At 43.8% G+C, this 14,735-nt stretch overlaps 1 protein-coding gene across 1 annotated transcript in view; it reads right to left on the bottom strand.

The window, feature by feature from the left end:
* Positions 1-868: 868 nt before the first annotated feature.
* The window catches only part of RAD51B (RAD51 paralog B), a 397,526-nt gene continuing 383,659 nt past the window's right edge, over positions 869-14,735 (bottom strand). Inside the window, exon 11 of the mRNA XM_058161894.1 lies at positions 869-1,299. Coding sequence (XP_058017877.1) covers positions 1,172-1,299 — 128 coding nt within the window. The 3' untranslated portion in view covers positions 869-1,171. The remainder of the gene's footprint in view (positions 1,300-14,735) is intronic.

Here is a 14,735-nt window from a genome sequence, read left to right as displayed (position 1 = left end):
TTTGTTATTGTTAATAATTGTACCATCTATGCTGATTTATCCTATTTATTCTAGTTGACAAATAGGACATATCACAGATGGTATCACAATGTGGTATCACAGATACATGAGAATATGGATCTTTTTGGTGAACTGTTGTTATAGTTAGTACAGTGTTTGCTAACCTATGGCATGCATGCTGGAAGTGGCATGCGAAACCGTCCCGTGCCGAATGCGTGGCCTTGCCAGCTCCTCAGCACATTCCTGCGTTCAAATGTGCGCCGGCTAGTTGGCCGTCGCACGCACGGTGCTGGCAGACCCCGGAAGTTCAGCAGCTCATCGCTCATGTGCGAGCCGGCACCCAGCCTTCCAGGTTGGCGTCGCATACATACGCGATGGATTGCCGCACTTCTGGGATCGCCAGCACCGCGTGCGTGACAGCCAGCTGGCCAGCATGCCTTGAGCACACGAACGTGACAAGGAGCTGGTGAGGCCGCGCATTCAGCACGGGACGGTTTTGCGTGCCACTTCCGGCATGTGTGCCATAGGTTCGCCAACACTGTACTAACTATAACAACACTTCACCAAAAAGTTCCATATTCTCATGTATCTGTGATACCAACACTGTTACAGTACATCACTTTCTCCCATTAAGCTCGTTAATTTTGATATAGCAAGATTACATGATATTAAGTAATATGTCGAAGAACAACCTGGAGATGTTAGATTTAACTAACAATTAGCCAGTAGCAATGCATGTGACTTTCATGTGGTTTGAATATCATGTTAAACACACACTCTTCAAACTTGACTGGATTGACCAGACAATACCCAAATCTCAAGCTAAAATGAGAGAGAGGGAGGGGGGAGAGGAGAGAAAGCACCCACAACCATTTGAACAAGTCTTTATTTAACCAATAAAGGACATTCGACATCAACCAACAGGATTCAAGAATGTTCCTGATAATTTTATTCATGTTATTTAAAGAAAAGCTGTAAGATCACAAATATCAGAGTCAAGCTTGAAAAGAATCTGGTAGTTGTTATAATCAAAACTGAAAGCTGGAAACTATGCAGAAGTTGCTTCAGATCAAGAAAATAATGATATCAGTTCAAAAACATGGACTTTTTCTTCTTCTCTGGATTTCAGTATTCTGTTTTTCTGGTTGCTTCTGGTAACTACTGAGGTGACTTACAGGGTAAAACTGGATAAAGCCATTTCAGCTTCATTGTGAAATGTATCTTTCCTCACTTTTATTGCTTGCAGTGCTGGGTTTATTCCTTCCCAATTACTACAGGGCTGCTCCTTTGGATCCATTTCTGAAATTGTGAGCAAATAAAACCAGTTCAATGACAATATCATGTACTGAGCTGAAATACTTTTAAGAACTAATGAACAAAACTCCCTATCCAATTTTTAGGTAGTACATTTTTACAAGGAAATACTATATTTTTCTGCACAATTTGAGACTGTAGCAGAGTTTGTTTTCTGATGCCAGGTAATTTTGCCTGCCTAAAAAGTGGCTCCTTATCTTTCTTCTGCTTCTTATTGATGAATCATTACCAGTCTTTCAACAGTCCGATCAACTATTTCAGAGGCTTCTAGGTAACAAATTACCTGGCAGGGAATTTGCTTGGAAGACTAATTTAAATTGACTAGACTTAAAATGACTCACAATTTTCCTATCTTGTTGGCTGTCTTCTCCAAGGCAATGAGAACCTCCTCTTCAATGATAAAAGGAGACTTTTTATTCCATGGGGGTGTGGATCTCTCAACTTCTTTTGAATGTATTAAAAATCATTCTGGGGTAGGATCATTCCCAGTGTAATAGGAAAATGTTCTGCCTTTTCAGCAATCCACCCAGGGCGTTCTATGGACAGTGGGGCCAGAATAAGGAAATTGCCGATTTCTCTTGCTCGGCAAGAGAATGAGCCATTCCTCTGTCCGTGAGCCAACCTTGAATGGGTGTGTGCTGGTATGTCTCTGTTGAAATTAATGCAACACTGCTGATTTGTATCTGCTTAAGAGGTGAATCTAGGCATATTCTGCACGTATGTCAGCCCTTAGAGAATACAGGAGGAAAGGCAAACAGCCCCGTCTGCTAATCTATCCAATCTCTCCATTACAGATTTTCTAAAGGCAGAAGTATTTAGTGAGTTTGGACAGAGCCAAGAGAGCTTAAAACAAGCTGATATTGGAATCTTTCATCAAACTCTTCTGGAATAATAGTCAATATTGTATCATATAAATAGTGGCCAATCTCTTTCCGATCTTCTCTTCGTGTGGGAAATCACGTCACACCTCCTTGATCGTTGGTCTAAGTTCTGTCAGTCATTCACAACCGGCATAATTTTATGTGTATCTGTGCTAAAATTCAGTACATGAATTCCCTTTCCCTGCTTAGAAGAGAGCTTAAAAGTACAGAACATGGTTTGCTGTTAATAATGGCACTGCTAGGTGACACAGACCTCAGCAAACTTACTCATTTTGGATTTCTCCACCTGATCAAGCTGAACAAGCAAAGTTTTTCAAAGGACCCTACAGGGCAGCATGTACTTAGGTGAACCAACTGCCTTTGTTTAGGAACAAAGCCTTGAGGTTTGTCAATAAAGCAAGTAAAGATGCAGTTTAAAAGAAGGGGAAGGGTGTGAAAAGTACTATAAGCCAACTAGCTGATGCAGGGTCGACAGTTGAGAGGAAAATTGGGGAAACAGAAGTCAGGGAACCAATGAGTGATCCTTTTTTAAAAAAACCAAGAAAAACATTTATTTCATTTGCTTGCAGTCAATAAAACAATATTTTCCATACAAGATGAAATACATACGGTATTTGCAAAATATCAAGAGTCTAGCCTTCTTCTTATTCAAGAATCAGGAATGATGTTTAGAGACATTTTCAGACCTTAGATAATAAAATGTTTCAAGTCTTATTGAGAGCCAGTTTGGCCTAGTGGTTAAGGCACCAGGCTAGAAGCTAGGAGACTGTGAGTTCTAGCCTTAGCCATGAGAAAGCTTAGCCATGAGAAAGCCTGCTAGGCAACCTTGGGCCAGTCATTCTCTCTCATGGACCTCTCATGACTAAATCCTTGGAAGATTGGGGAATGAGGGAAGGAAAAGACTACCTGGTGGATTTATAGGAGTCATTTTGGGTTTATTTGATTGGGAAATTCATTTTGTATAAACTGTATGCGTTAATCCTGATCTGCTGCTCAGAATCCCACTTATGAGATTGGCAACCATGTACATTGATTTAAGAAATAAATAAATACCAAATTGAATTGGCTTCTATGCATCAAAATGATTTTCTGCTTTCTCAGGACAATATAGTTATGCTCCTCTGGCTGAGAGATTGGGAATGGCCCAAAGTCTCACAATCTATTTTATAGAATTGTTAGGATGAAATGAAGGCAGGGATGGGCTGCTATGGGTTTGCAGAAGTTCAGGAGAACCTCTAGCTAAGATTCTATGCAGTTTGGAGAACCCACAAATCCCACTCCTGGCTGGCCCCGCCCTCTTTGCCCTCTCAGGAGTCCCCATGCAGCCCATTTTGGATGTAGGTAAGTGCAGGGCGTGCATGGAGCCTACCAGAGGTTCGGGGTGGGCAAAAAATGGGCCTACCAGAAGTTTGGAAAGCCCGGACGGGCCTACCGGAAGTTTGGGAGGCCCATTTCCAGCCTCCAGAGGGCCTCCGGAGCCTGGGGAGGCCTTTTTCATCCTCCTGGGGGCTTGAAGAAAGCCTCCGGAGCCCAGGGAAGGCAAAAGGCCCCCTCGCCATAGTGCAAGAGGCCGACTAGGCCAAACCCACCGTGGCCATGCTCACCCAGCTACCAGACAGAGAACCCCTTGCTAAAATTTTTGAAGACCACCCCTGAAAGAAGGGATATTCCCTTGCCAGCCAACCTGAGCTCTAAGCATCAAGATGGGTTAGAAATATAATAATAAATAAAAAATCTGGATGGCAACCATTATGATGGAGAAATATCATAAAATGAATGTTAACCTGGGAATGGTTGCGTAACTGTTTTAGATGATTTGCCTAAATTTTTTATCCTAATCTTTACCTCAAATCTATTTTACTTTTATTGTTGCTATAAAAATACTTCAAAATTTAAGGAAAAACATTACCGTTTTAAACATTACTTCATATTTGACATATTTCACCATTTGGAAGATAGCTGTTCTATCACTTAAGAGTTTACATATTTAAAAAATGAAAAAAATCCCCAGATAATTGTGATTGGATGAAAATTGTAAAAGGCGAAAAATTTATACGATCTGAAGAGAAACCAGAGTATTGGATGAAAATTGTATAGTGATTTTTTTTTTTACAATTTATAATGTTGGTGCAAAAAGGAATAATCAAACATCATGAACTTTAGATAAGATAAACAGTTTGTTATACATTCTGGATTGGAATAGCCATATACAATGGAAACAATAATATGGGAGGCTTCATTACTGCTGTAATGTTATCAATTAATGATCCCTGTAAGAAGAACTGCTTTTCTAGAAGCAATTATCTTGTTCTAACAATCAACACACTTAAGTTGAGCTAAGAATACATCAGAAATAGGAAACACTTCTAACAACCTCTTTCTGTGAAGACTTTTGGTCATGAACAAAAGCAAGTTTAGCTCATGAGGATTGAGCTTAACACAAAACGTCTTCAAGGAAAAAACCAAAGAAAGTCCGGTTGCTTTTTGAGAAGCATCTTTGGGACAACCATGACCTGGATGAATCTTTATAGACACTAAGCTTAACACTTCATGAAGAAAAGGACTGCAATTAGAAAAGTGTGAGCTTTTGTGTGCCACTATTTCTTCATTATTAACCAACAAAGGTTTATCTCATAGTACCTTTATTAGAATTTAAGATATCATAAGACTTTTCAGCATTCAAGAGACTGTTTGATCAAACTAAGCAATCCATGTGGATCATTCTAGGCCAGGGGTCTGCAAACTTGGCTCTTTTAAGACTTGTGGACTTCAGCTCCCAGAGTTCCTCAGCCAGCTGGCTGAGGAACTCTGGGAGTTAAAGTCCACAAGTCTTAAAAGAGCCAAGTTTGCAGACCCCTGTTCTCGGCAATAGAACTAGGCCTCAGCTTTGCCCAGCTTGGAGTCTTCCGACTGTATCGGCACTGCAACTCTCGATCCTAGCTTGGCATTGCCAATTTAGAAATAGTTTCTACAAATCAAGAGACGTAATGACATTTTTCAGTTTCACTATTCAAATTCACAGGATTCTCTTGTATATAGCACTAACTTATTCTGAACATTTATGGGGTTACTGCAGTGGTAAAATCCAATTTTTTTTTACCACCGGTTCTGTGGGCATGGCTTGGTGGGCGTGGCAGGGGAAGGATACTGCAAAATTTCCATTCCCTCCCCACTCTGAGGCCCGCCAGAGGTGGCATTTGCCGGTTCTCTGAAGTACTCAAAATTTCCGCTACTGGTTCTCCGAACTACTCAAAATTTCCACTACTGGTTCTCCGAATTACTCAAAATTTCTGCTACCGGTTCTCCAGAACCTGTCAGAACCTTCTGGATTTCACCTCTAGGTTATTGAAATTGGTGGGTTGGATGAGGGAATTTCCTTGCCTGTATAACTGCTATTGGATTTGGTATAGCTATGAAGCAGAAGTGCAGGTTTTCAATCAAACAAGGCAACCAATGGTGATAATCTGCTGAATACTCAATCATGCTGCATGCAACCAATTCTAGCTTTAAACAGAGAAAAGTTTAATACTGATAGCAAGAGATGTTTGACTACTAAAATTACACTGAAATCTTGTTTTATCTTTCTTGACATTTATAATCTGATACCTTCATAGTTATTTTCTCTAATTTTACTGAGAAAAAACACTGAAATATCAGATAGAAAACAGGATAAAAAGAAATGTACATTTAGTGGTAACCTAACTTTTTTTCCATACATTTTTATTGCCTTTAAAATAAGCAAAAAGCAAAAAAGCAAAAGGAACAAAACACAAATATATATATATATATATATTATAAAAGTGCTTAAAAAGTATGTAAAAACAATACAGCAAATAAAATAAAGTGTAATATGTTGTTAGAACAATAAACAGTTACAATTCTATATATAATTACCTAATTCAACCATTATTCTTACAGCATGATAATATAGCATCATTCAAAAGCATGATAATCATATATTCTATATACATATGCGAAAATACTTATATGATTATCATGCTTTTTAAAAACTTATTGTACTTTATATAAATGATTTATATTTCCAATGTTGCAGTATCTGTCTTTTAGCTATAACAAGGGCACGGAGAATCTGATTGTCAAATTCCATATACCAGGTATGTAAATCAAGAGAATATTATTCTGAAAATTTTAGTTTTTGTTTCACACTCACATTTATATAGTTCCTATAACTCTGGATCATGGGAGAGCATCTTAATTTCTGTATCTAGAATGTCAATGGATCTTAACCCGCAACAAAAAGTAATAAATATTAGACTTACTTCGTATTGAAAAGGATTGTCTAGGACAGAATTCTTGTTGGAGATGTCATAAGGGCATGTCATAAAATACATGTTTTTATGATGACTTATCTTAATAATTGCTCACTTAACCATTATCTCATTCTTACTTGTTGATTTGTTAGACTAAAAGATGATCTGAATTTCTCCTTATTGCTAAACAGGGCACTTATTTATGTTTGAATTTTGATTCCAGTTGAACAAGACACTTGATAAAGGCATCTACAGGATAGTCAAGAGGGTGCAAGTGATAAAACCAGCATTATGCCATAAGCTCCACCCCTTTTGTACATGCTTTATGTCATCTCACACACCTATGAAAGGGATGAATCTGTAGCACAGTTCTGCTTTCATCATTTTAATGAAAGCGTTGTTTCCTGCAGATGCCTCAGAGTGGTATTCTGTTAACCATTTGATCTTTCATTGGCTTTTGACGCTCTTGGCTATAGTATCCTCCTAGAGCAGGGGAGTCAAACTCGATTTCATTGAGGGCCGCATCAGGGTTGTGAATGACCTTAGGGAGCCTGTGGGGGGTGGACATGGCTGAGATGGGCATGGCTGGGAAGGGATGGGCATGGCCAGGGTAGGGTGGCCAACTTGACATCACTCATTGAGGTTCTGTTTTCTGCCATGCTGGCCTCCTGCAGCTCTCTGCCAGTGAAAATGGAGCCCGGGGAGGCTGTGTACGGCCTGCTAAGTCTCTGTTTTTGGCAGCGATGGCTTCCCTAGGCTCCAATTTCACTGGAGGAGGGCTGCGGGAGGCTTTGTGGCCAAAAACGAAGCCCAGGTGGGCCATGCGTGGCCTCCCCAAGCTCCATTTTTTCTGGCATTTTTTCTGGCAACTAAGAGAGTTGCAGGAGGCCGTCGCGGCAGAAAATGGAGCCTGGGTGGGCCATGCACAGCCCTCCCAGGCTCCATTTTCACTGGCAGAGGCATTGGGGACTGATCCTTCGCTGTTCCCAGGGCAGCCCTGCGAGTCAAATCTGAGCACCCCATGGACCGAATCTGGCCCCCGGGCCTTGAATTTGACAACCCTGTCCTACATATTGCTTTTTTTTAGTTGGAAATGGACAATATTAGAGTGGTTGAGGGATGCCATTGCCTCATGCATTATATTAAGCATCTAAATGAAGCCACGCAAAGTAGCTTTCAGAGTTTGGGAACTGGGTGTCATCAGTAGGTACACTGACGATATTTCGCTCAGGTTCTTGACAACTAAATCAGGAGAGGCTATGCATGTGCTGAACCACTGTTTGGATGCCATGATAGAGTAAACAGGGCTAATTAAAAAATCTAAATGCTGACAAGATGGGTAGGTGGTTTCCGTGAATTGAAATTGGAGAGTTTGCCTGTTTTGAAGAAGTCTGTATTGTCTCCATGAGGACAGGGAAGTAATCTGAGGATGCTCATAGAGTCATTATCATTGGAGGTCAAATAACTCTGGCTAAGACTACCAATTATTAGCTTTCTGGAAGGAAACGTCTTAGCTCCCATGATTCATACATTGGGAACCTCATTTTTAGGCAACTGTCATATGCTCAGTATGAGACTGTCCTTGTGCTTGGTCCAAAAGACACAGCTGGTATTCTTCTCTCACTCACTTTTAAAAAGTTAACTTGTTATTTTATACCTGAATTTATTTTCATTTATTTTAAAATGCTGTTGTTATTTGTATGTTATTTATTTGATTGTAATCCCTTTTGCAATTTGTAATAACAGGAAATAGCATACAATTGCAGCAATAAATAATAGTGAAATTTCAAAAACAAAAGTTTAAAATTACGACTTTGTCTAAAATAACTGAGTCTAAAGAAATGTGGAACACATCTGGCATTGAAGGACACAGAGCATATGGTATTAAGGTCTTTTCTTCCAACTAAGTGATAAGCTCTTTAGGTCACATTATTTCTAAAATAACAATGTACAAATCATTGTACATAAAGTGACTTCTGTGCTGATTAGGCCAGAAAGAGACAGAAATAGAATACAGGACTGCTTGACCTACCAGTTATCATGATTTAATATTGTAAGCAAAGTCTTATTTGGTCCTTTAATTTTTTTTCCCCTTTGTAAAACTTTGTGCTTTCCAGATTTATTTATTTTTTCCTCTCACTCCCCATCCCTGAATATAACAGAAACTGGTATGCCCCCAAGCATAAGCATAAGATAATTAGGTATTTTATCTCGTACAACTACATGGCTCCTAGTAGCAACAGAGCCACCCCACTGGATGCAAGTGATCTCACTAATGGCTGCCTGCATTAAGTGATCTCACCTGTCCATATTGCCCAAGGAAAGAACTAGATACTGTAACTAATTTCTAAATTTCCAGTAGGGAGACTAGCAGAAACTTTGGTTGAGCATTTTGGCCACGAAAAAATGATCATCACACACTTCAAGGAAGAGTTGTTTTCCTTTCCCCACCCTGATCTGCCACTTATATAAAGACCATGTAAATATCTGTCAGCTGTTTTCTTTTATCTGAAAATTATTACCCATGAAAACATACCAGTATTTTATTTGATAGAAATGCCTTCATTCTTCATGTAAACCGCCCTGAGTCCTTCGGGAGATAGGGCGGTATATAAATATGATCAAATAAATAAATAAATAAATGCTAGAGGGTATTGTTTAAACCGGGGGTCTCCAACCTTGGCAACTTTAAGACTTGTGGACTTCAACTTCTAGAATTCCTCAGCCAGCTTTGCTGGCTGAGGGATTCTGGGAGTTGAAATCCACAAGTCTTAAAGTTGCCAAGGTTGGAGACCCCCGGTTTAAACAGCTTTTTATTGTCCTATGTCTTGGCTCACATGTGAGACTGTGATATATAACATAAGAAGCAGTTTTACCCTGTTAAATGTGAAAACACCCCCAAAGCAGAAAAAATATATGATGGATTGTACAAATCACAATATAAGTAACAATGCAGTGAGTCACACTACTCTAAAGCAGTGGTCCCCCAACCTTTTGGGTGCCGTGGACCGGTTCTGTGGAGAGCAGTTTTTCCACGGACCAGGTGGGGTGTGTGGTTTTCTGGTTCCACATGTGCATGGATGGAGCTTTGCTTGCTTGTGCAGACCGGTTCCTGGCAGGCTGTCGATCAACGCTCTCTGGTTAGGTTATTTATGTGAAACTGAAGTGTTATAGAACTCACACGAGATGATACTCCATATTTTAACATGTTTTCTTTCTTGGTGTGGGAAACCAATTGCCCTGGGATTTGCTTCAAAATTTTTTTTAAAAGGAACCCATTTTGCTGCTTGTTTTGACAACAGTGTTAGATCACAGCAGCAACCGGGGGACAAAGGAAAGGAGCCCCTTCTGATTCACCAAGATTTCTGCACTATGCTGCAAATTGTTTTGAAATATTTTCTCTGTTCATGTTGAATTCTGTGTGCTCATGGTTTAGCTTATCTTGAACATACTTGCAGAAAACCCAAGGGTTTGGCAAGGTTTAAGCTCTGTAGAATATAGTTGGGACACGTTTTCTCTAATACCTGTTAGAATGGGGATTATCATTATCTGAATACTAAACCTGGCTCTGTACAGAAATGTAGGAACAAAACATCAGAAAGGGAATTGCTCTGTTATCAGAACTGCTTCGTGATAAGATGGAAAAAGCTTTAATGATTCCGCCCTGGTTCCGCCTTCCTTGCAACACATTCCTCACTGTGTTTACTTAGAAAGAAATCTGAGCAAGTTCAATGGCACTTATTCCTTACAAAATGTGTTTAAGATTGTTGTTTTAAGAGCTTATTCCAAGGCAAGTCAAAACATATCTCCCCCCCCCACATTCCTTATAAAGAAACTGCTAGAGTGATTAGCATGTCCAGTTTAGGAGGCTAGGACCTCCTTATAAGTCTGTGTAGCACATGTAATTCTCTCTTCCAACATCTCTCCATTAGGGCTGCAAAACATCAAAGAATCGTAACTGCCAGTTAATGTTTTCTGTCTCTTTGCTGCCATCTAGTGCTCATCTGGAGTTTTGTAACCTAAGTATGGTAGTCCACTCATTTTTCTTCATGCCATTCCTAGCAGTGTGTAACTTGTTTAATATTACAACTGTTCCTAGTTAAGCAAACTACGTTATCCCATAGTTAAATATATATTCAATTTATGTAAATCATTTTGCCCCAACCTGGTGACCTCACGATACAGTATGTCTAGTTATAACTTCTTCATCCATCAGGTTGATAGGGTTGATGGGAACTGAAATCCTCACAGTTGAAGAGGGCTGGTGTAAGTGTACTAGAATCTGGCAGATTTGATTCCCCACCCCGTGCCCCGAACAGGCTGGTTCTGTTTCAACGGATTGGTTGTGGTCCTTGTTATCTCCCTCCAGCTTTTCCTGTCAAATTTTCAATTCATTATTCCACTGATTATCTGCAAAATGTGAAACAACCACCGGAAAGAAATAAAGAAAATGCATGACACACATTTATAAAAACAGCAAGCTGGGAACTGTTTAGTTCTTGAAGGGGAAACCGGTGTGGGGGCGGAGAAGCGAGAAAGTATTTCTGTGACCATGACAAAACCGAAAAGTAACCAAATATTTCTGAAGTATAAGCCAAGAGATATGGGGATACCCTGACTTTCCCAACAGATCCTTGGACATTTCCTTGTTTGACCGATGCTTGCTAAGTCCATGAACTTTAATGGCTTTTAAAAAAGAATTTGGCTTGAAAAGTATCCTGTAATGAATGAAGGGATAGCAAATAATTTCCATTTTAGAAGTCTGAGAGGCCAAATTTCTAGCGCAGATCTCTAGAGGCTGAAATGGAGAAATAGTTAAATAAAAGCAGGTGAAGGACCATGAGAGCAAAGCAGGAAATAGCAGAGGGTCTGAATGCTGCAAAAAAATGTTTGGGCTTTCCACCACCCACTCGCAGCCCTTGGGCACTTGCAGTGAGATACTCTCCACCCACTCCTCCTCCTTATCTCTATCAGGCCCTGAAGAAACACAGTTCTGAAGGCCGCAAACTCCATTGGCCTGAGTAAATCCTCAGCAATGCTGAGCAGGTCCAGAGAGTCTTGGGTTAAGCAGCTTGCAAGCAAGAAACAATAAGCAGTGAGAGTCATCCATTTCAATAGGGATCAATGAGTAAGAAACATCTTCAGGTGCCAGAAACAGTTCCTAAGCAACTGCGTAATGCCACTCTTCCCAGCATTAAAAAAAATATTAAAGGTCAAGAAGATGTACTCTTGTCATCTTCCACGCATGCGCAAGATGGCGGCTTACTGAAACGCCGGATCATCGGCTGGCGGATCCCTGGCTGATGGCGATGGTTTGCTGTCGCCTATGCCGCTGGCTCCCCTCGGCCCGGTGAATAGTACATCTCAGCAATCGCGGGTGGGGTCTTTGGACCTCTTTGAACCCGCGGTTGCTGCGCTGGAGGCCGGAGGAACCGGAGACGGGGCGGATGAAGATGGCGGCCCTGCGGAGGTGCGTGGGCGGCTGGCCGACCCTCAGCTGTTCTCAGCTGTTTGGCGGTGAGCGGCATGGGTTTCTAGCGCCGCTACCGCTTCCTTCAGGCGACACCCACCCTGGACTAAGCCGCATGGACTCGGCTCCCCCGCTCTTGTCGTCATCTCCCTGTTGGTTACAGGGTGAGCGGTGGGAGACGAACGGCCATGTGGAGGTGTGGGGGGGGCGGCGGATGCCAGCTTCGCCGCGACGCCCGGGTTGTGTGGCTCAGCATTTTGGCCCTCGCTTCTTCAAAACGCCTTTTCCGTCGGCGGTGGAGGCTTGGCAGACTGGTGAAGGCGGCCTTGTGGAGATGGGGGGAGGGGGCTGCATGTTTTTCAGCTGAGATGGCGCTTATTCAGCTGCGCCTTGTTTGCACCCCTGGACTACGCCTCCTTGGGCTTCTGGTTTCCAGCTTGTTAGATTCATCTCTCCCACTGAGGATGGGGGCAAGTGATGGACATGATGACCATGTTGAGGCGTGGGGCAGGAAGGTGTATTCTTCAGCTGATACTGTGGCTACCCTTTACCCCCACCCCCGGACCTCCTTCCTGGACTGCTGGAACATCTCTCCCGCAGACGGCATACTCCGGTCCAGCGGAACATCTAACTGGTGGATGGGCTGAGACGGTTTACGATCTTTTGTCTGCTAATCCATCAGGATATAATGGACTTTACATCTCTTTAGGACGGACTGCCTGTCTCCTTTTTTCCATCTCTTTTTTCCATCCGTTACCGGACTCCAGAATGACATCCCAGTGTAACATCTCGGCTGCCAAATGGGACATAGCCAGCTGATGGTTGATTCTATGCGTTATTCGCCACAAGAACTCTTGCGCCTGCGAGGTGCCCCCGCCTCGCAGGAATGGCCCACCACACTATCGAGGGCCGGCCTCTATGACGGGTCTTGGGACCCACAGAGGTGGCATGCTAAAAAGAAGGGTTTATGGGGTTTTTTAGAAAGGGAATTTTTAAGGGGTGGGAGGGTAAGGGCGGGTAATGGGGGTAACCCGTCGGGTAGGGGGCCAGTTCCTGCACATGCTCGCGGCGGTTTTTCTTTATTAGGTCCAGAGGTTATGGGGGGAGAGTGTGTTCCTATTTGTGAGGGTGGTTCTATTGACACGGTAAGTGGGAGAGGCAGGTATGGCGGAAGCGAGGGGTCATATCAAGTTTCGGGAGCGCGTGCTCGATGTTTGAAAGCGATCACGCGCTCCGACCCCTTGGACTTCACCCGTTCCCCGGATGGTCAGGATCCTCAGAGCTTGGGCCTCCGGCTGATGTTGTGCAATGCCCGGTCCGTGGTGAACAAAGCCCCCCTCGTTTGTGACCTTATACAGGGGGGTTCCGCGGACCTTATGGGCATTACGGAGACCTGGTTGGGCACTGAAGGGGGCGTGCCCCTGGTTGAGTTGTGCCCGCCGGGTTTCCGTGCATTCCATCAGCCGAGGGCCCAGGGTAGGGGTGGGGGGGTGGCGGTTGTGATTAGAGAGTCTAGAGCCGAGGGAGACCACTGTACCTCAGATTGCCGGGTGCGAATCCCTCTTTGTGAGATGGGGTCATAGGTGTCAGATGGGTATGCTGATCACGTACCTGGCTCCTTGCTGCGTGACAGCTGCCCTGCCCGAGCTCCTGGAGGTGCTGGCTGGGGTGGCAGTTGAGACCCCCAGACTTTTAGTCATGGGGGACTTTAACTTGCCATCGTCCGGCTCGTCATCGACGGCAGCTCGGGAGTTCATGGCTTCCATGACGGCCTTGGACATGACCCAAGTAGTTGATGGCCCTACTCACATTGGGGGTGGCACCCTGGACCTGATTTTTCTCTCTGGTCAGTGGTTGAGAGATCTGGACTTAAAGGAATTAGTCATTGAACCTTTGTCATGGTCAGATCACTCTCTTCTTCGCCTGGACTTTCTGACCGCCATTCACCACCGCGGGAGGCGGAGCCGATCGTTGGTTCCGTCCCAGGCGCCTGATGGACCCGGATGGGTTCGGACGGAGCTGGGGCCATTTCCTGAGGGTCGGGCACGGGGCCCGACTGAGGAACTTGTCGGGGCCGGGGAACAGGCCGTGGCGGGGGCCTTGGACCGTGTCGTGCCTTTGCGGCCTCTGACCCGGCGCAGGTCCCAACCGGCTCCTTGGTTCTCCGAGGAGCTGAGAGGATGAAGCGCCGGAGAAGACGCCTGGAGAGTCTCTGGAGGTCTAGCCGTTCGGAAGCTGATCGGACACTAGTGAAGTCCTATACTAGGACTTACCTAGTGGCATTGAGGAAGCGAGGCGTAGCTCGCCTCCTCCTCATTGCATCGGCAGATAACCGCCCAGCCGCCCTGTTTGGTGACTCGCTCCCTCTTACACCAGGGGCGGGATGACCCGTTGCAGGGACGTGCTGAGGAGTTTAACGGTTATCTATACGATAAAATCGTTCAGCTTCGGGATGGTCTGGACCAAGATTGCGGTGATACGGGCGAGATGCGTGAGGGCGGTCTTGGTGACATTGTGTGGGATGAGTTTGACCCTGTGGCTCCCGAGGACATGGACAGGTTGTTGGGTAGGTTGAATGCCACCACGTGTTTACTGGACCCGTGCCCCTCTTGGCTGGTGCTGGCCACTCGAGAGGTGACACGAGGCTGGCTCCAGGCGATTACGACTGCTTCTTTGGTGGAGGGTGTCTTCCCGGCCGCCTTGAAAGAGGCGGTGGTGAGGCCCCTCCTTAAGAAGCCGTCCTTGGACCCGGCTGTTTTAGGTAATTATCGTCCGGTCTCCAACCTTCGCTTCGCGGCG

This window comes from Ahaetulla prasina, chromosome 1 (assembly GCF_028640845.1).
Source record: "Ahaetulla prasina isolate Xishuangbanna chromosome 1, ASM2864084v1, whole genome shotgun sequence".
Classification (NCBI taxonomy): Eukaryota; Metazoa; Chordata; class Lepidosauria; order Squamata; family Colubridae; genus Ahaetulla; species Ahaetulla prasina.
This window is presented reverse-complemented; position numbering and strand designations above follow the sequence as displayed.